This window comes from Phodopus roborovskii, unplaced genomic scaffold (genome assembly GCF_943737965.1).
Source record: "Phodopus roborovskii unplaced genomic scaffold, PHOROB, whole genome shotgun sequence".
NCBI lineage: Eukaryota > Metazoa > Chordata > Mammalia > Rodentia > Cricetidae > Phodopus > Phodopus roborovskii.
In genome coordinates this window covers 35,135,001-35,157,603 of record NW_026126407.1, presented here as the reverse complement: position 1 = coordinate 35,157,603, position 22,603 = coordinate 35,135,001, and the positions used below count along the sequence as shown (strand labels likewise).

The 22,603-nt window shown below is 45.0% G+C and overlaps 1 protein-coding gene across 2 annotated transcripts in view; it reads right to left on the bottom strand.

Moving 5' to 3' along the window:
* Nucleotides 1-22,603, bottom strand: part of Adra1b (adrenoceptor alpha 1B) — a 116,455-nt gene that overhangs the window by 32,842 nt on the left and 61,010 nt on the right. Inside the window, exons 2-3 of one of the 2 annotated variants that reach the window (XM_051180908.1) lie at nt 20,697-20,758; nt 19,046-20,187 (exon numbers count right to left, since the gene is read on the bottom strand). In XM_051180908.1, the coding sequence (XP_051036865.1) occupies nt 19,046-19,994 (949 nt within the window). In that variant the 5' untranslated portion in view covers nt 19,995-20,187; nt 20,697-20,758. Of the gene's footprint in view, nt 1-19,045; nt 20,534-20,696; nt 20,759-22,603 lie in introns of those variants that run through there. The other variant, XM_051180907.1, reaches the window with a different exon arrangement.

The window sequence follows — 22,603 nt, the reverse complement described above, 5'->3', positions numbered from 1 at the left end:
CACAACCCTCTGTCCAGGAGATGCAATGGAGGCATGTCCCCCTGTCTAGGAGATGGCAACTGTAATGAAGTTTAGAGGCAAAGTAATAACAAATGGGACTGTTTGTTCCTGGGATATCTTAGGTATGTATAGAAATGTTCTGTTAACGACAAAACAAAACTTGCTTGAGAAAGTCAGAAGTGGACAGGACCTGTCTCCTACACAGATATGAGTCTGTAGAGGTAAAAGTACACATTGAGAGATGCAGAAGCATCTTTACCCAGCAAGTCTTGGGTAAAGACTTGGTTTAAGGGCCTTAGAATTGGCTCAGTGGTAAGGGAGCCTGCCACCTGGCCTGAAGACCCGCGTTCGATCCTGAAATACTCATGGAGGAGGGAGAAAACTGATGGCTGAAAGATGTCTTTTGACTCATGTGTGCTGTGGCACGCATGTGTACACACACACACACACACACACACACACACGCAATCACACAATGACACACACAGTTACACACACACACACACACACAGAGAGAGAGAGAGAGAGAGAGAGAGAGAGAGAGAGAGAGAGAGAGAGAGAGAGCGCTATTGGCTTGAAAGGAGAGAAGCTGGGAGATGAAAGTAGGAATAAGAACCATGGAGAAGAGGAGTAGAGGAAAGAGGGGAGAGGGGAGCTAGAGAGGGAATATGAATGAGGTCAGTCGTGGTAGTCATTCATCTACCCACGATGGAGGAAAATCACAGTGGGATTTTAAGCTCCATGAGAAAGTGGTCCACTGTGTTCCCTTAAATATATTCTTTTTTTTCTTATGATAGAAGAAAAGATTGGGGAGAACTGGTGACAAATCAAATGATAAGCAGATTTCTTCCTCTCCTCAGCCATCAAAAAGAGAAAACTTCCTACGTAGGTCACACATAGATCCTTAATCCTTTCAGAGTTCAGGGTATCAGAGACAAACAAACAAATAGAGGCAGATGGTACAAGGAAATCTGGCTAGGGAAAGGTGATATCAGACATCACAGGCAGGAAATCCAAGCCCAACTCAACTCCTTGAGTACCTGGAGTTAGGGAGCTGGTTGGGTCTGAGGTCTTCTGGCAATGTCTAATCAGAACAATCTCCCTGTGGGTGTGCTTTCAACTCCAGAGTTCAGTTTGAAACTGGCACAGCGGTTCACACTAGGGGTTGCAGCAGTTGGGAGGCAGAGGAAGGAGGATTGCCACTTCTGGGCCAACCTGGGCTACATAATAAGCTGAAGGCTATCCTGGGCTATTGTTTTTGAGGGAAATCCTCAGCTAACAAATGGGAGTTGTTTAGGGACTTGTTCTTTGAAATTTCATTATTATATTCCTTCCCCAGAAGTGATACAATTTGTACTTTTACTCTAATAAGAAACATTGGAAGTGTCAATTAAACATGTAATAAATCAATAAAAAAATGAAGATGGTACTTCTTAACTTGTATCCTTAATTCCATGGCAGTAGCTCACATTTTAGATGACACACTGCCAACTGGCTTTTGTTTGAAAACTTGCAGCCACCGAAGAGTTCATCGCAGAGATCCAAGTGATATAGTAGGTTAGATTCCAAACATGGAGCTCTACTTGTGCACGCACAGGACTTCAGCATTCACCTGCAGGAACTCTGCAGGGCTCCAGCCTGACCAGAGTTATATCCTGGGAAAGGTGCTGTGGTAGCAGAGAGTAGACTGACTGCTTTTAAGCAACTCAGTCACACACACACACACACACACACACACACACACACACACACACACCAGCCAACCAGAGCCTCTGAGAATCTAGCCCTTTTTGTTTCCCTCTCATTTCCCAAGTGGAAATCAGCAGATCAGCAGGGGAGTCCTGAGCTCTATCCTAGTGTCAGAAGACAGGACAGAAGGAGAGTCTCATTTCACAGGAGCTGGGTTTCCTCATCTATTAATGAAGCCCTGGCGTTTTCCTTTAACTACCCCTTTCTTCTTTACAATTGGCTCTCAGAGAAATGGGAGCCTATTAAGGTTCACTCAAGTCAAGCATCATGATTTTGGGGGAGCTAAGGCTGCATGAAGCTTGGTTGGCCCCAAAACACATAGGTGTGTGTGTGTGTGTGTGTGTGTGTGTGTGTGTGTGTGTGTGTGTCTTTATTTATTCATCCATTTTGGAAAAGGGACTCATGTAGCTCAGGCTGGCTGGCTTCAACTCCCTATGTAGCTGAGAATGGCCATGAACTTCTGATCTTTCTTCCTTTGCCTCCTGAGGGCTGGGATTATAGGCATGCACCACTATGTCAGGTTTATGTAGTACTGGGGATAAAACACAGGACTTCACGCATGCTAGACAAGATCTCTACAAACTGAACCACGTTCCCAGCCAATGCTGCCTTTCTTACAGCCTGAGGCCCAGCTTTCTAAGGATCTCTGAAGACACAACACAGTCATCTTTTGTCTTCAGGCACAGCCAATGGCAGCAAATAACCTAATTAGGACCGCACAAGCAGCTTGCCAAGTGAAAGCTAATTTAATTAGGGTCTTATTAGTTGTTATAACTACTTTTTAATGAAGCCTTATTACATTCAGCTCCACAGATCCCAAGCAATTGTATTAAATGTTGGCAAACGACCCATCAGTCTTTGATTTCTATCTGGTGTTGTTCACACCTATCCTGAGATTCAGATGCCTGAGGTTCCTTTCTTCTTTTTCTTTTCTTTAAAATAGCCACTTACAGCTTTAACAGCACATTTTCTTTCTTGACTGGTTGCTAATTCCTTAGGATTCTCTCACTCTGACTCTGGTGACTTGATAATGATAAGAAGTAGAAAAAGACTCCCTGTGCAGGAAAGTGTCTGCATTGCCTTCTCCCCCTTTATTTCCATCCTTAATCATAACTTAATGGCAAAACTCCCAGGTTGGGAGGCAAGTGGTATTTTGGAGGCTAACACAGAAAACCATTATCACAACTTCACACTTCTGCAAGGATTAACTCATCATATTAGCTAATTGGTCAATAAACAAGACTTCCAGAGAATCAATCCTGCATGGGGTAGTTTTGATAGTGGAGGAGAGAGAAGAAAACCAACAGCTCATTAGTCTCTACTGTGCTCCAGGGACTGGGCTAGAGATATTTATATTTGGTATCCTGATTAACTCTCCTAACAAGTTTGATATGAATGCATTATTATCATTATTGGAAAATGGGAGCCCAGGCAAATCTCAGGACAAGTGGTCAAGGAACACTAAATGACGACAAGGCTCACAGTCCCCTGGAAAGTGTTGATTTGTTTTCTCCTCCCAACCCCGTGTGAGTGTGTGTGTGTGTGTGTGTGTACACGAGTATGCCACAACATGTGTATGCCATACTATATATGTAGAGGTCAGAGGGTAACTTGCAAGACGCAGTTCTCTCTTTCTACCATGTGGGTCATGAGATTGCACTCAGGTCCTCAAAATTGATGGTAGGTGCCATTACCCAATGGGACATTTCACTGGATCACTGGGTTGTCTAGTTTTATGCCAACTGGATACATGCTAGAATCACCTCAGAAAGAGGTGATCCTCAATTGAGAAGATGCCTCCATAATACTGGGCTGTAGGCAAGCCTATAGAGTTTTCTTAGTTGGTGGTTGATGTGGGAGGGCCCAGGCCCTTGTGGATGGTGACACTCCTGGGCTGGTGGTCCTGGGTTCTCTAAGAAAGGAGGCTGAGCAAGCCACATGGAACAAGCCAATAAGCCGCAGCCTCCATGGCCTCTGCATCAGTTCTCACTCCCAGGTTCCTTTCTAGTCCTGATTTCTTTCAATGACGGACTATGATGTGGAAGTATAAGCCAAATAAACCCTTTCCTCCCCAACTTGGTTTTGGTAATGATTTCATCATAACAATAATAACCCCAACTAGGACACTCACTTTTTGTCTTTCTCTACACTACTGGGCAGGAGGCTCTTAAAAAGGTAGAATCTAGTATCAGGCCCACTCCCAGTCATTTTATGTAGGGATGGCTTTGGGAGCACTGATTCAATGGTAAACAATGGTTTGATCACCTCTTGAAGAACTTAATATTCTTGGTGTGACAGTGAAAAGGTCTGTGTCAACTGTAACAACAAGATCATGGACCCTCAGCTTCTGAACTATGTTGGATTAGTGTGAACAGGAACTGATTCAGGAAGCATGGAATATCTCATTTCACCATTGGTTCTTGAACTTGAGCCCGCGACAGCATAGCCCAGAGTGCTGGGGACCCAGTTATCCTTGACTGTACTTGCTGTTCTGACACAGTTGCTCTGGGGTGGGCCTTGGTAACCAATACTGGAACACATTACTGGTGATGCTGTTGAATCTCAGGGGAGATGACTCAGAGCTGGTAATCCCAGGACAGTCACTGGCAGAATATTCTAGGTCCTCTCAAGCCTGGGGTGAACTGGGTTCACTCTTCCCCAATCTCCATTTCTACCTCACTGCTTGGGCTCCCTGAGCCATTGGAAGTCAGACCTTGGGAGCAGGAGCCAAGGAATTGACTAAATTAACATGCCTTATTTATTTACATACTCCTATGCCAGACCCTGGGCTCATTCGGGTTGGAGGATAATTGTGGATTCAACAAACCAATTCTGAGCCTGAAAGTGATCACACAATTCCTTTTGCACACAGAGAAGCAGACAGGTGTTGAGGAAAATCTCCCAGCTAATCTATTAGCCTGTAAATTGATGTTTTTAGTGAGGCTTATATTTTGATTTACCAGATAGAATAAATGTTAGGTATGTGGAAAAAACAGCTCTGGACTTTGGCCATTCTTTGCCGAGAAGGATCACCTGGCTGATCAGCCAGTGAGATAATGTGAAGTATCTCAGGTGGATTAGACTAATTTGAGGCATTATGGGTTTTGTTTTTCTTTAAAAAAGTTGATTAATTGTGGTGTGTGTGTGTGTGTGTGTGTGTGTGTGTGTGTGTGTGTGTGTCTGCGCGCACACATGCACACCCCCCCAAAGTACACATGTGGAGATCAGAGGGCAACTTGAAGTAGTAGTTGGTCCTCTCTTGCCAGGATGTAGGTCCTGGGAATAAAATTTATTACCATTTTTTTTAAACCATTTGAACCTCTAGTTCTGGGATCACAGGCTTGAAACACTACCTTTTTGTTGTTGTTATTCAAAGGTATATTCTTTTCTTAGAATTCAAGACAATGAATAGATTATGACAATATGGATAGGTTATTATCATTCTTAGAGGCCAAAACTGAGAGGCTTTGTGTGTTAATAGCTGAAGCCTATATACTACTTGCTAGTGTTCATGGCCTGGCTGAAACCTTCCTGTGTATTTCTTACAAATTCTTCACTACACTTCTACAAAGGGGATGATTCATCCCCCTTTAATAGATGGATTAATCAAGGCTCAGTGGGATGGGTGGAGCCAGGACTAAAGACCTGGATTTGTTTTACTTTAGTATTCTAGGCAGATAGGAACCCTGAAGAACACGTCAGGATGTCTCAGAGGAGGAGGGGGGGACACTGTCCCCATCACCAAGATAAGGGGTATCAGGGCAGCACTGGTGACAAATGACAGGAAGGGCTTCCCAGTCTGGTTCTGAGACTCCATTGGCTGAGGTCTCACCTCTGCACAATCCCCTTGAAATCCTGATCTTGTGGAAGTGTGTCAAAGTTTACCTCTTCCCTGTCTCTCTAGTGGCAGGTCCCAACAACCCTAGGTTTAGTACAGTCTGAAAATAACCCTGCCTTTCCTTCTGGATCAGCAGCTCAATGTCAAGTTTGAATGGCACCCTTGCCCAGCCAGAGCCCATCCACTTGTTGAAACACCCCGTTACAAGGTGCAGAGTGGTGTTTGAGTGAGTGCCCAGCATATGAGGCTGAACTGTTCAGGGGATAGCTTGAATGCTGAAACTAAAATGTTGAGAGCATGTCATTCTCTTGCCTAAATATAGACAATCTACTACATCCCAGCCACTCAGCCCCCAACCCCACAGTGGGGGTGGGTTGAGTTTGGATGTCTGAGGAGTCTTTTCTTACTGGCACGTCCCTTGGAGCTGTGTGCTGCAGCTACATTTTCTTATTCTGTGACAAGGTCTCCAAACCAGGCTGACTTCAGACTCTCGGTATAGCTGAGGATGATCTTGAACATCTGTTGCTTCTCAATGGTATTGGGATTAGACTTGTGCACCACCATTCTTGGTTCATTCATTGGGTGTTGGGGATGGAACCCAGGGCTTTGTATATACGAGGCAAACACTAGGCATAGCACCAGCCCAGTATCAGCGTTTTCTTTTATTTCTTCATGTTTTTAAACTGGGACCTCACTCCTGGAGCCTGGAGCCACTGATGTGAACCATGATGGGCTTGGCTGCCAAGTGAAAGACTGAACCTGGTTTACACCATAGGTGGTTGTTTTTCATTCCCAGTGTTTGGGTGATATGCCCACATTCCAGGGTTCTGCTTCCTCTGGCAGATGGCTGCTGCATTCCAAGAGGGCAGCACCAAACCCTGCTTGAACTCCGGGACACTGACCTGACTTAGCTGGGAGGATCCGAGGCACTGAAGCCTGTCTGGGAGTCTCAGGCAGGAAGCCAGGAAGCTGACTTGTTATTTTGACACCTGAAATTTCCTGGGCCCAGAGCAACAAGGATCTCTCAGTTAAAAGGCAGCCCAAGTTAAAAGGCAGCTTTGGGCTCAGGATGCAGCTAGGTTGGTAGAGTGCTTGCCCTTGATGGACAAAGCCCTAGGCTCCAACCCCAGCACTGCATAAACCTGTCTGGTGGCATACATTTGTAATCTCAGCACTCAGGAGGCAGAGGCAGGAGGATCAGAAGTTCAACTTCTTATCAAGTTTAAGGTCAGCCTGGGCTACAAGAGATCTTATCTCACCTCTGCCTCTCCCCATCCCTGAATATTTTCATTTCCACTTCAAGGAGTTGATCTTATAAAAATTTACTAAGGTAGAAGAGGGTAGTGAAGCATGTGTGTGAAGTAAGAATATGATTTTGCAAAAAAAAAAAAAAACTTTATAGGATTCCAAATGCTCTTCCACAGAATTCTATTTGTAGAAAAGGGAATATTATGCAGCTCTTAAAATGAACAAAGCTGTTCCATTTATAGTGGAGTGGAGAGGTCCTCCTCATACATTGCACAATGGAGAAAGCAAGTGTGACATACTGTTTGTAGTATGCTATTTCCAGGGAAAGGTATATATTAATCGACCTACATATACACATATACACAATATTTCTGAAAAGTTATTGCAGGAATTGGTTACAGTAGTTATTACCTCCAAGGAGGAAAGGGATGACCAGGGCATGCTTTTAGTGTAAACTTGTACCTCATGAGTGGGTAGCCTCATGAGTGCATTGCCTATTTATTTAAATGGGCTGCTTACATAATGGGGTTGGCTAGGCACATTATGGTATATCTTATTATAGAATTCAACAGTACACAGAAAAGATGGGAAAAACAAAAAGAAAGAAAATAAGAAGATTGAGGATTTATTGGTATAGCAAGAAGTCTGTGTTTGACGAGTGTTGAAAAAAGCCTTGTCTCTCCCTCCCTCTCTCCTTGAAAGTCCATAAAAAAAATACTAAACATGGTATTATAGATGGTGCTATAGTCTGGATTTACATCTTTATATTTTTATGTTAAAAATCCTTGTCAGTGGTGAGAGGGGCATCTGGGAAGAGAGAAGGTCATAGGGACAGAGCCTTTATGGCTGGGATTAGTGTCCTTGTGGATGAAACCTGGGAGAGCTCACTGGTATATTTCCTCATGAAAGTTCTGCCTGTGAGGGCTGGGTGTGAATCGGTCACTGTCCTGACCTTTGACTCCCCAGCTCCTGGAACTGTGAGCAACACATTTCCATGAGACATTTTATTAGAGACTCTACCTTTCCTGTCTTTTTCATTTATGATATTATGTATGAATGAATGGCTCCTGCTGCTGAGAATAGTAGGGAGAATTCTGATTTTGAAAAGAACACAAAAGGAAAAAAAAAAATCAAACAACCTGCTGTGTTTTTGAATGGAAGAGTGGTCAGGGCTGGGGCAGCCTCAGGGAGAACCAGGATAATTTGTAAGTGTTCCTACAGCTGAGAAGCAGAGAGCAGGGTATGGGTAAAATTACAGCAAAAATTATGGGCTAATGTTTGTTGCCCAAGTGCGAGGATCTGAGTTCAAATCCCCAGAACCCATACAAAGCTGGCTGAGGCAGCTATTATCACAGTGATCTTACAGCAAAATAGGAGATGGTGAGAGAAGAGTCCTCAGAAACTGGAGGGACGCATAGCCTGAGTACACTGTAGTGAACAACAATATCTACCTGGTCTCAATCAGGGTGAAATGCGAACACACACATGCACATAGATTAAATGGCAAAGGGTAGATACCTTTTCTTTCTTCTGTACTCACTATCCAGCATGCAAGTCCAAACAATAACTCTATTGAAACCCAACTTTCATTCTGTTAATCTCCTTAATCTGATATCTTTAATTGAAAATGGAGTATTCGCTTTTTGCAGTAGGTGAACTTAGAGGAGGATAGAAAAAGTTAACAATCTGCTTCTATTCATTAACATGGCCCCTGAAAATGAGCAAGCTGAAAACTTTAATTTGTGTGTGTGTGTGTGTGTGTGTGTGTGTGTGTGTGTGTGTATAGGTCTGAAAACAACCTCAGGTATAGCCTTCCCCCCTACCTTGTTTGAGGCAGAGCCTCTTGTTAACCCTGTGTGTACCAGTCTAGTTGGGTCATGATTCTCCTGCCTCCACTTCCCACCTTGCCATGCAAACACTGTATTACAGGCAGGGGGTACCAAGCCTGGCTTTACATGGTCCCAGGGTCCAAACTCAGACTCCCACACTTCTTAAAGTAAGCACTTTGTCCACTGAGCCGTCTCTGCACACCGGTTCAGGGCTTTTGGGAGTGGGATTGCTCGTTGACCAGATGGCTCAGTGGGTAGAGACGGCTTGGTGAAGCCTGACTACTTGAGTTCCATCCCTGTGGCCCACGTGGTAGAAGGAAAGAACTATGACTTCCTCTAACCCCTGCTCTCTGGCACATGCAACCCCCTATCACATGAAAGAAATAAAATGTAATAAAAATGATAACAAAATGAGATTATATATTATTCAAAGGCTTGACTTTCTTGTGCAGTTATTATGGATATTCCTACGTCCTGATCCAGCCAACTTGTTTGCAACATCATATTGCATTTTCCTACACTGAACTTGATTGCTTACTAGAACTGAACATATCAGAAACTAAACACCAGCAGTAGTTTACCAGTGACTATACTCCTGGGAAGACAGTGTACTCTGGCCCTTGAAGAAGCATATATCTTTTTTCCCCCATTTTTCTGTTTTTCCTGACTTAAAATAAAAAAAAATTAAGTAGCTTATCAAAGCAATTTTTAGAAGTAGTCATACAAAAAAGAAAGTGCAATGATATAGACAGTAGTTTAGGACACATTTTTGTTTTGTTTTTGTTTTTGTAAACCAGAGTCTAGAAACCTCACACTCAGAAATCAATTCATGTGACATCCCAAGGAGAGGTCCTTAGCCTAGGGTTTGAAGAGTCTGTGAACTTGGATGGAAAGAACAAATATTTCAACAAATAAACACAACAAACCAATCCTTTTGGCTGCAAGTTTGCCTGTGCTTGGTGGGAATGCAGGCCAGGGGCCACAGAGCCCTCTGCAGGGGTTGTTGCTAAGAAAAGTCAGGTCTACATGATCCTGTTCCATTTGTTGCAGAGCTCATGAAATGTTTCCTCTTGTCACCACTTCAAAATTATAGTCCTTGCTCATTTGACTGGCTGCCAGACCTTGTTTATTTAATATGCTAAGAAGCACCTTTTCCACTCTACAATCAATTTGCTTTTCAACATAATAACTGCATTTTAGTATAATTGCTAAGCTTTGACTTCTTGTCTCTTCTACGTGTTTACTTTGAGGAGGGGCTTATTAGATCACCAGCCTGGTCATGGAAGTATAACAAACCCCCACGAACACTTGTGTTTGGGTAAATTCCGAAGAGCCGGGTGCAAATGGATTTTTGGAGGATGGGCCTCCTGTCTTCTATTCATGCCAGGGGGCCACACATGGCCTGAATATATGAAGAGATGTTGAGCTTTTGTTGTTCATCGGTGGATTTCTCTCCACACCCAGATACTTCCGTGCATCAGCTGGCTCTATTCTGATCTGTGAACCATGGGGTAGATCCATGCTTGCAGGTGACAGTGAGCCCCATCCGCCCTTGACCTCCTTCTGACCTCCTTCTGGGGCTTAGCCTCCAACACACATGTTAACCCTGCAGTGAATTGTTAAGCTAGGCATCTCCAGCTCATCCCATCAGGCCATAGGGAAAGCTCAGGGGAGGGAGCAAGACTCTCTGGATACCCCATCTAAAAGCTCAGTGGAGGCTCTGTGAATAACGGTTTTCTTGTGCTAGAATGTGATGTTTCTGAGTGTGTTGGCTTGGCTTGCTCACTAGTGCATCTTTTACAGCACAGTGTGCATGAAGGAGAGCTCAGATATCTCGTGGGTGGGTGTCGCTGGACTGTTGACCACTTTAGTACTGGCTGCCCGGGAGCTTGGAGTCTATGGTACCTGACCTGACTCATGCTGTGCCTTGCCACAGGCAAGGTGAGGCTTACAGATGGGCTGAGGACCCCCAGCCCTACAAGCTACTAAAAACATCACTAGATTTCTTCCTCCCTTCAGCCCACCCTTCTCTCTGTCACTTCCATAATTTGTAGGCTTTCGCTGTTTAACAGCAGTGTCATCAGCTTCTGGGATAGATCCATTTCTTCCCTTCACTCTCATGGTCATTAAGGATTTAGGGCCAGTCAGCCCTCCGTGCATCCCAGGTCTAGCTCAGCAATTCACTTGCAGAGCTGGAACAAGTGAATCAAATGAGAGATGCTTGATTAGAAAGTTCCCTATCAAGGGCTAGACTAACCTCTGCCTCCCATAAGACCCACAGATGGCCAGCTGCATACTTGTTCATCTGCCTTCTTGAACTATAGATGAATGCAGCCAAGTACAACTTATTGTGGGTTCTGTGAATGCAAACTCGGATCCTCATGTATATGTAGCAAGTGCTTTATCCACTGACCCATCTGCCCAATTTTCTAAAACCCAGGAAGAAAGCTCAGGGATCCAAGTTTATTACATATTTTTCCCAAGTAAGGCCTGTTAGAGATCAACAGGGACCCCTCTCTACTTCCATAATTCTGTTCTGCTGAGTGATTGCTTTCCCTTCTTTCCCTTTCCTCTTGCACGGATTGTTGCAGGGACCATTAGGATCTGGGGAAGTGAGTGGAGGTAAGCTACATTCTGTTCCATTACAGCTCTCTCCATTCTGTGTATGTAGTTCACAGCCTCCTCTTTCTGCGGAGCTAGGTCATCATTAGCCAGTTGCTGCAGAACACAGTGTCTAGAAATACTCTCTTCTACAATGCCAGCTTTCCTGGCCTGTGACATCAAGGGAAGGACATAGGATGACCTGTGATGGAGAAGTGTCCTGTGGTGCTGGCATCATTTGGAAGTTGGTGGAGGAGGTGAATTCAGTCTCAAATGTAAAGAAGCCAGAAACAGCACTGGGGAAAATTTTTCTAAATATTTCTTTGCCCCAATTTGATAGAAATATGATCAAATGTGATTGTCATTAGCAGCAATAAACCATGATGTTGAAAAGTCTTCCAAAAGTGTCAACAATAAAAGAGAGGTTTTAGTTCATCTTGCCAGTGGGATGACCCAATTATTTTTATGTTCTTTATACCCTTTTGAGGTTGTAATCAGTGGCCATCTGCCCTTTCTTGCCTCCTTCTAAGAATAGAGGTTTCCCTAGTTTTTTTTTTCATACACTTCCACCCAAGCTTTCTTTAATGATAAGCTCATCTGATGGCTTGGATTTGAACTCAGATCTTCATCAGCTGCTCTGAGGCAAGGCTCCCACATCTCCCCTGCGTTCACACCCCTAACTTTGAAGTAGGGATCATGTCGGTGGCCACCTCAGAAACCTGAGGAGAGGACAGGTCAGGGGCTGTGGGGTAGCTTCACCCTTAGCACCAAGTGTAGAGGTCTAATGTATGGGAATTATTAGCATATCATTATCTGAGGTGGTCAGGGAGTACATGGCTGCAGACAAGACCTGTGGATGTGGGAAAAAGTAATTTCCAGATGGAGGCTGGCAGCCATCCATTATTTTTACAGCTTCACACATACTCAAGTAAAGCCTTCATAGGGCCCTTGATGACCCTCCGGTACTTATGTGGCTCTCTGTGCCCCAGCAGATTTGTCCACCTCCACCATTGGCTCCTGTCCTATGTATCTGACCTATACTTTTACACAGTCCATTCCTCCCTCCAGGCTCCTCTGTCTCAGCCCACTTGGTTTCACTGGAAGGATGAGGCTGGCTCATTTCTCCAGCCCCCCCTTCTTTCTTTCTCCCTTCTTCCCTGCCCCCCGCCATTAATCTTTATGTATTGTCTGAGATTTCAAGACCTTAGGAAACTCAAATTTCAGACTATTTTTAGAGGCAACTGACAGGGTTGCCAGTTTTTTTTTTTTTTTTAAAGAAATGTTATCAAGTAGGACATTACAACACACACACACACACACACACACACACACACACACTCACACCATACAACTATTACCATTCATTATCATCGTTCCATCTAAAGTGCTATTTTGGTGTCTTAAAATAGAAAGGATGTAGTCTTCAGATTGAAAGGACAGTCATTTAGATTGAATACATTTCATTTTTAAAAGAACACAATGTTTTCTTCAATTTTTGTCATGAGCTAGTGGAAACTTTGGGCATCGGATCTCTGACAATTTGGGGGAAGCAGTCTACTAACAATAGGGATAGCACAATGAGTGTTTATTGAGTATCAAGGGTGGAGTCTGATGGGTTCTACCATTTCTTATGTGTGTGACCTTGGGCAATTATTGAGGATACTTCTGGCTGTGCAATGGAAGCTTGACCACATTTTCTTGGATTTACATGGGGTATCCCATCCAGGGATGCCTAGGTGTAGGGAGAACTAAGTTGTGCTGGACGCATGAGAATTCACCCAGGAAAACTTGGTGAGGGCTGAAAGTTCTTGGTCTCACAAGAGATTCTAGCATAATAGGTTTCTGGTGGTGCCTGAGTGCCTGGGCTGTTAAAACTCCTCCGGTCAGATGTCCCTTAGCATAGCTGGGTTTGCTCATAGGGGCTTTTGGCCTTAGGTAAGATGTTCTTTGCTCAAATCATAACACCTAGTAGGTCCTGCCCACTGTGGTGCTTTATGAGTCTTGGAGGATGTCAGAAGAAAACTCTGGAAGAAATCCTCTTGCCTGTGCTCAGGCAGTCCTTAATCCTGTCTTCCACAGCTCAGCAAATGGTACCCAGATGGTTCCCTGTCAGCATCAGGGTTATTCTGGACACACATCTCTCATTAACCATCCTATGCTATCCCACACCAAGTCCTCAACTCTGTTTGCCTTTTGCTATTTCCATTGTCACCTGCATAGTCAAGTGACTGTTTGCTCTCAGCACATTTGAAACCTTCCATGGGTCCCATATCCAGTTTACTCTATATGTTGGCCAGAGTAGTCTTTTCCAAAATCTTTGTGTGTATATAGTGTGTGTGTGTGTGTGTGTGTGTGTAAAAGTAGTGTAGGTGTCCTTGAAGGCCAGAAGAGGGGATATCAGATTACCTGAATGGAGTTTCATGTGGGTGGGTGCTGGCAACCAAACTGTGGTCCTCTGCAGGAAGAGCATCTGGGCTATCTCACCAGCCCCACACCGTTTTAGAGAGAGTATTCAGATAGACTGATGTGCTTCAACTTTTTCAAAGTGGTCAATAAAGTTAACAGTTAAATCTAGGGCTGGAGATGTAGCTCAGCTGGTGCCTGCCTGGTGTTCACAGAGCCCCAAGTTCCACTCCAAGCAGTGCATAAACTGGCATGATGGTGCATGTGTATAATGTCAACACCTGGGAAGTGAAGGCAGGAGGATCAGAAGTTCAAGGTCATCCTTGACTAGATAGCTAGGTTTTGGCCAGAATGAGCTACCTGAGACCTTGTTTAACAAAACAAAACAAAAAGCAAAAACAAACAAACAAACAAAACAAAACAAAAAACAAAACAAACAACAAAAACAACCACCACCATATAAATAAAAACCAAAAAAACAAAAACAAAAACAAAAAACAAAGCTCAAATAAAAAAAACTCCAAACTAAATTCCATATGGCCCAAAGTTCTAGTATGGCCAGGCTTCTGCCCATACCTACAGTCATGTACATGAATATGTGCTTGTTCCCATCCTAAGCTCTGGGAGCTCACCATCATTTACTGCTCCAGGAGCTCTTCCTGCTGCATGGCTCTTTCTTCTACAAATATTATTGAATCAGATGCTCTAAACTGTTCAACCTCCTCCCTCCATGCTATTCCCCTGGGACCTCATCGTATACTTATCCCCTTTAAATCATTATAGTCTCTCATCACAGATACATTTGTGCTTCCTTTTGTGTTTTTCCAAACACCTGTTTACCTCACTAGAAGTAAGTTCTATAGCACTTAATTATTTTGCTTACCATAGTTTCTCTAGGAAAATCCGTGGACACAGTACCCATTTGGTAAATTCATATTAACTCAGTGAATGAATACACAATTAAAGATGTGACCTACATTCCTAGGACAAAGGCAAGTTCCCTCTACTTTTTCTTCAGTTTGACTGACTGACTTACAGACAAGAGCCTTTGTTCCTAAGGATGCTGAGCATCCACATTGCAAGAGATTTGGAGAAAATATAGCTTTAAGTTTGAACGTAGATGGCCTGCCCTGACACTTTATTAGTTGATGGCCCCCACTTTAGGAATAACAGGAGTTTACAATGACAGTGTCCTCCCTATCTTTGACAGGGTGATTTGCAATTTCCTGGAGAACATTTACTATGATAGTAGGTTGCTATCAGTGGACTGAAAGGCCAGGTACAGTGGGACGGGTAGTGGCCTGTTCTGACAGAGCCACACCCAGTCCTTGGCCTTAACACTGCTATGCTGTGTGACCCTGAGTAAGACTCTAACTGTAGGTAGCAGTTACCCCACAGGGCATCTCTATGAGGGTCAATGTGATAATACCATAGGAAGCCCAGTAAAATGTCTGTACAAGGTATGTATGTACGATAACCACATGTTGAGTAGGCTTGTAGAGAACCTAGATATGGCCAATTGTATTTTATCTCAGTAATATATCCCTCTTCTAGGAAGGATTCGCTGTTTATAAAAAAAGTTTCCTTCTCACTGAAGTCTCAGAGCAGTTGTTTTCCTAGAGGGGCTCTCAAAGGTGGAATTGGAGGTTTCACACACATTTGTGGCATGACTCTGTCCTAGGTTATGTCTGAGACCTTCATTCTCTCTCACTTGTGCTCATAGTTCATAAATTCTGCAGCCCTCATTTGAATGAGAAGAGAGACAAATCAATAGAGAGGGATCGCTGTTTGGTTCCAGTACTATATGGAGCACAACCGTTTCTTTGAAATTGACCTTCATTTATTTGGAGGGGAGAGCAGTTAGTTCAATAATGGCTTCCTGGTGCCTTTCAGCATTTTAAAAGGCAGAAGAAAGATTTGGAGCAAGGCAAGTTTCCAGTGTTTTCTAAACAGTCCTCTAGACCCAGCAGCGCGTTGGCTGCCTGGCACTTCCTACCACACATCCTCACATCCCATATTGAAATATACACTCCCTCAGAAGACCTGCCACTTCGTCAGACCTTGAGCAGGCTGTCTCCCCTCTGCTGGGAGTTGGTCTTCATGGTCATAACATGCAGCTGGAGGTTCTGTTAGACATCATGCATGATCCATGGGTTAGAAATGCTACTATATTCTAGTCCAGATTCTCTGACATTCCCTGGCCCAATTCCAGGGCCAAAGAAAGAGATTCTTGTTTGATGAAGTGCATCGCGGATCCTGAATAGCGAGCATTGGTCCCTGATGCTACTTGGTCTGAGACTACAGGGGAAGAGTGGGGAGAGATGAGTGTGGTGGTGCAGGTGGAGAGGACTCCACAGGAGACTTCTCTGCAGGTGGCCCAACCCTGCTCCCAAAAATAAAAATAAGGGAGGAAGAAAAACAAATGGGGCCCCAGAGCAGGGTCCTGTAGGGCTATGTCTGTTTTCTCTCCTTCTAGAAGGAATCCCAACCCTTCTTTCCTATGGAGAAAACAAACACAGCTATGGAAATCTCATGCCATCCAGGCACCTGCAAGTCTAGCTGGATTGGAAATTACTCCTACCTGTACTTTCCTGCATGTCAATCGTAGCCTTCCTTAATCCTCTGAGGAAAATGTCCTTGATGGAAAATTTAGAATTTGGAACCTTCTTCAGATTAAAAAAATAGTCCTCTTGCCCAATGCTACTTCTCAATAGTGTTGTTCTACCTGGGAGAAGTAGGAACCTACAGCTCCATCTTGCTGTAATGTTTTAAAATTATTAATAAAGCAAGCATTGATGATGTACTTTCAGTTTGAGTTCTTGACTACCTTTCTGCAGCCATCACAAACCCACAGCTCATCTACATGGATGACCTCACCTGTTGGGTTTCCGTGGATGAAGGATGCTTATGGGGTATCATTGGGTTCCAAGGTGATTATGGCATGGATAGTCAGTTTTCACTGACAGGAGAAGAGAACAAGCTCAGAGGGCACCACAAGCTGGAGAGGTAGATGACTTTTCACTGCTATTGCATGGACACTAAGTACCCCAAACACTGTTGAGATAGGGTCTCAACAGGCATGAACAGAAGGCAAAGGAAGACACTGAAGGCAGGCTTGACAATTTGAAGCCATGTCATCTCACACTGCTGAGTGGCTAGGGAAAGTACAAGCTTGCAGCACTTAAGGATGCTGGACTCTAAAGAGGGCTAAGAGATGCTCTAACCAATGATTTTCAAAATCTCAACTGTGATCCATCCCTTCAGAACCTCCTGGGGTCTCATCAAACATGTAGATTCTAGATCCATTTGATATACTGAAGCTAAGCATCTGTAGGTTGGATCCAGGGGGCTATGTTAAGGAGTTCCTCAGGTGATCATTATACTCAATACACTTTCCCTTAGTTTCATTCAATCATCTCGTTCTCCAGTCAGAGAGGCATAGCAACAAGTTCAGGGACACAAAGCTAAGTGATGGCCAAGATCGTAGCAGAACTTTGTAGTCTGTACCTGAGCCTATTCTTTCTATTTCAACTTGTTGGAAGCTCCCATTCGTCAAGAAGCTCACAGCCAAGGATTGCACTAGTGATCATTTATGAGTCCTACTGGACTGTTTTTCTTCTTAAACATGCCCTGGTCATATCTTCTGTATGTTGGTGGGTAGATCTTGGAGGAGTAACAGGTGCTAGATTGGCAAAAGTGTACAGGGGACAGGGGGGTACCACTGTTGCCTCCAATAGAGTGACTGGGGCTTGGTTTAGAACTGACATCTAACTTGGATTAAATACTTGCTGAGGTTCAGATTCCATCATGTCTTTTCCTTACATCAATACAAACCCTTGAAGTGAACACTAATTAGCCCCATTTTATAGATGAAGAAACTAAGGCTCACATAGTAATTACTCTGTGTAGGAGACCAAATCACTCCTACATAGAACTGTGATCTTAGTGTGAGCTAACCCATTGTTAATCAAACAAGCCTGTCAAAGGTCCCAAGACCTTGAGAAGGAGAATCATTTTCCTCTACAGTGAGACATAATCACTCCTGGGGCAGAATTTCAAGCTCTTTCTATTTAACATCGTTGAAATATGCTTCTGAACAGAACTAGTCTGCCAGAGTTCCTTAGAAAAGATCACAGACACAGTATGTTATGTAGATTTTTTTCCCTACAAAAAAAAAAAAAAAAAAAAAGAAAAAAAAAAAAAAAAAGAGAAAAACTCTTGGTTACCATTATTTCCTTTTCATTCACCTTTTTCTCTCAGAAGCAGTGTGGCTCTGGAGTCAGCTGCTGGAGGGGTTTAGTCGCCCCTGAGACTTTGCAGGCATGACTTGTCAGTAGTATGCAGTAGCTGTACCCTCTTCTAGTACCATGCATGCCCTGAGCACTTCCTTCCATTCATTTCCCTCCAGTTCTCGTCAGGGATAGAAGGAATCAAAGCAGATCAATGCACCAGAGAAGGGGCAAGGATCTCCCAAACCACGTGAATAGCATGTCACCGCATCTCCTCTCTGTTTATTTCAGCCAGATCTTGGCTTTCTTCCCTAGCAGGAAGCCTTCTGAACAATTTACTTACTAGGACCACCAAGCCAAAAATGATGGACACATTTTTGTAGATGGGGCAGGAGGCACTGAATTCTCTTTCTTAGCTTTGGCATCTTATAGCCAAAGGTGAGGGCCAGCTATAATTAAATTCTGAATATGTCATAAATCACCAGAGTTGGGAGCATTTTGGGGGTGAAAACTGAGAATGTTTCTCTTTGAAATCCCAAGCTTCAGAAACTTAAAGGCCCTCGAAAGCTACGTTGCTGTAAAATGCTGTAATATCTGGTAAGGACTACACAGTGTAGAAAGAGGAGTGCGGCAGTAGGGAGGAGGGGGGAAGGCTGCAACCACTGCATGGCTGAGAAACGTGGTCCCTGCAAATATTGAATGAACACTGGCTCTCTGTTGGAGCCGCCTCCCTGCTTCTCCAATGCCGCGTCTGCAGTAACTACAAACTATTTGGTATGCTGCGTTAGTGACGCTGCCTTCTCAGACACATCGTTACTACCGAAATAACACCAGTGTGATGTTGGAGCCCAGTGTCCTTTTTAATTATTAAACCGAGGCCAGAGAGTGAGTCATTCCACATCCCAGATTCTCCTCCCATGCTTCTATTTCAAGTGCCTAGTACCTTAGCTTTTTTCACCGACACCTGAGTTGGTTCTTAGCCAATCCCCCAATCTGCAAAGCCTTTGCAGAACAAACAGTATCATCCAATCTCCAAACACACATTGATGGGACAAAAAATTAACCAAACCCACACAAAAACTTTAGGGAGGGACCATCAGGAAACCCAAAGAAAAGGTCTTTCTCCCTTCTGCCAGTCCCCGACTTACCAAGTGGGAGAGCAATGAAGAAGGGGAGCCAACACAAGATGAACATTCCGACCACAATGCCCAAGGTTTTGGCTGCTTTCTTTTCCCTGGAGAACTTAAAAAGTTTGACAGCTATGGAACTCCTGGGGTTGTGGCCCTTGGCCTTGGTGCTGCTGAGGGTGTCCTCATGAAAGTTCTTGGAGTGGATCCTCAGGGTCAGCTCCTTGGAGTTGGACATCTCCTTCATGACTCCCGCCTCCAGGTTCTTGGTGGTCCTCTTGGCCACGATGTAGACCCGGCAGTACATGACCAGAATGACCGCGAGTGGGATGTAGAAGGAGCCCAGGGAGGAAAAGAGGGCATAGAAGGGTTCTTCTGTGACTCCGCATTCTTTGTCGTCGTTGGGCGCAGGTTCTTTCCAGCCAAGGAGAGGTCCGATGGAGATGACCGTGGACAAAACCCACACACTGAGGAGTGCCAAGATGGCCTTCCTGCGGGTGACCAGTGTGGGGTACTGTAGAGAGTAGCGCACCCCAATGTAGCGATCAATAGAGATGGCACATAGGCTCAGGATGGAGGCCGTGCAGCACAGGACATCCACCGCTGCCCAGATGTCACAGAAGATGCGCCCCAGAACCCAGTAGCCAAGCACTTCCAGGGTAGCGGAGAAGGGCAGGACTGTGAAACTCAACAGCAGGTCAGCAATGGCCAGGTTGACAATGAAATAGTTGGTGGGCGTCCGCAGGTGCCGATTGCAGGCCACTGACAGGATGACCAGGATGTTGCCCACAATGGCAAAGAGGATGAAGGCGCCCAGCACCAGGCCCACAGAGATGGCCCTGGTGACGTCCAGCTGGGGCAGTGTGGAGTTGCTCGAGGTCTGGTTGGGGCCAGTGAAGTTGGCATCTTTCAACTCTCCCCAGTGGGCAGGTGCTGATGTGTTGTGGCCGGTGTCCAGATCGGAATTCATTTTAGAGTCCGCCCTCCATAGCCAGGGAGGAGATTGGGCTCGGAAGGGCTGCGACTAAGGCTCCTCAGCTGCCCAGAAACTTTGCTCCCTCCGTGGTCTTCTTTCCAGAGGCGTCTTCCTGGCGAGAAGTCATCTCCCCCGGGCAGCCCAGCCCGGCAGCACGTCGCCTGCCTGCACCCAGCGGCTCGCTTGCCTGTCAGAGGGAGGAGGAGGAGAGAGGGGACGAGGCGGCAGCTCCAAGTTTAATGGTCCACGTCAGGCGCGCCTGGCCGGGCTGGAGCGGGAGAGCGGGGAGGAGCGGGCGCCGGGCCGGGGGTGCCTGGCTGTGCCCGGCCCGCAGCGGGTCTGCGGACCGCGGTGCCTTCTCCGCCCAGCGATCGCGAGGAGGGTCTGCTTTCAATGAGCCGCCTCTGGGCTGACTGCACGGCAGTGACATCAGGCGGGGAAGCCCGGGCGCCCTGACTCTGTGCGGCACTAGGGGGCAATGCGGGTCCAGCCAAGGAGCGCAGCCCCGACGCCGCCGCCAGCCGGGTCGGCCAGGAGACCAGCCGCGCCCGGCACTTTTCCCTCTGTGGGGATGCGGCGAGGAGCAGAGCCCGGATCCCAGTATGGGCTTCCCGGTTCACACACCCCAGGGCCCCCGCTGGGATTATTTCCCCTCCTGTTTATGCTTCAGTTAAAAGGTGGGCTGGGAATTCTTACCTCTAATGGGGGCTCCTGGAGTTAAGCCATGGGCTCAGAGGGATGTGCAACTTGTCTGGCTTCTACAAATGGAAGAAAATCCCAGGATTAGGCAGGTGGTAGGGACTTGAGTGACATCTGAGACCAGTCATGTACTTTATTTCCCTCTTGTAACCTCTTTGGCCTTGATAAAATCTAGAGGCTTCTGTTTGATCATTCATTCACTCATTCATTCGTTCGTTCGTTCTTTCCATTTATTCCTTCAGACATTCCTTTGGAGGATTGTTAATGTTCACCTCCAGACAATGATTCAGATTTAGGCACTGTTCTCCAACAGCTGCAGGAGTAACCAGATTCCTGACCTGTATACCTGTCTAGTGAGACTAGACAAAAGAAACAAATAAAATTTGAGGTATGTCATCTGATGGCAGGAGTTAAGAAGATTAGTTGAGGACAGGAACAAGCAAACAGGGTATGGAGGAATATGAATTGGAAGTTGGCTTTGTTTTTAAACAGTCAGGTTATCCTCCAGCTCACTGTGTGGCATAAGGATCACTTTGAACTCTTGATTTTTCTATCGCCAACTCCTGAGGGCTGGAATAGTACCACCATTGTCCACTTATGTGATCCTGGGAATGGAACCTAGGGCCTCATGCATGCTAGGCCTACCAACTGAGCAGCATCTCCAGTCTGAACTCTTTTAAGTAGGTGCTTGGAATGTCACTGAAGAGAGACTTGAGTAAGGAATGGAGGGGATGGAGGGAAAGGAGGTCAAGGAGGGAGGGAGCTAGTTGGCAAGGTGGTAAAGAGCCAGGACAGACAGACTGCCAAATTCTGGGGAAGGGGCTTGGCAGATCTTGGTTTGGTTATCTGTTGGCTCTTTTCTTGTATGGCCTTATATTCATGTTGGTTATTAAGCTACCAGGTTTGTTTTTAGATGTGGGTGATGGTATGTAATTGTAAGAAAGAGGGGGAAAAAAGCAAAAGCATATCTAGGTTGGTTTTGAACCCAAGATCCTTGTGTTTCCATCTTCTGGTATTGGTTAGCCCAAGACATAGGTCCTAACTCATGTGCTAGGCTCATTTTTCCTTTTCTCATGACCCCATGAGAGAAGAACTAGTCCCATTCTGATTTCTGACTCCAGGTCATAGAGAAGGTGAACCTTTTGTTCATATACATGTACATCTTATCGATGAGAGGAGCTGTCAGGTGGAGTTGAACCCCATTGCTGGGTCTATTGTAGAATATTGTTTTAATCTTAAAATAATATTTGTTACATTTGTTTATGCTGTGGATATTTGTTTAATGATGCAAAGATGTGTAGCATTCTTTTATGCTGCAGTTGATTAAATCTGTGAAGCTGTGTTACTTTGACTGAATAAAACACCCAATTGATCTAATAAAGAGCTGAACGGTCAATAGCAAGGCAGGACAAGGGTAGGCCAGACAGAGGGAATGAATAGGAGGAAAAAGTTTGGAAGAGAAGATTGAGGAAAAAGAAAAAGAGGAGGAGAGAGGAGATTGGGGGCCAGCCACCCAGCCACACAAACAGACATGGAGTAAGAAGTAAAGAAAGGTATATAGAAATAGAGAAAGATAAAAGCCCAGAGGCAAAAGGTAGTTGTGATAATTTAAGATAAGAAAAGCTGGCTAGAAACAAGCCAAGCTAAGGGTGGCATTCACAAGTAATAAGTCTCTCTCTGTGTATATTTCTTTGGGAGCTGGGTGGCAGGTCCCCCAAAGAGTCAAAGAGTTAAAACAAAAACAAACAAACACTGCAGTCTCCCTACTTCAACACAAAGCACTTCCAGATGCAGATTTATACTGTTCCCATAGGGGCAAAGTAGGGGACAGAGTGAATGTTATAGATGGAACTGCTTTTAAATGGCTCATTTTGGGGCCGAATTACTGCTGCTGGCATGGGACC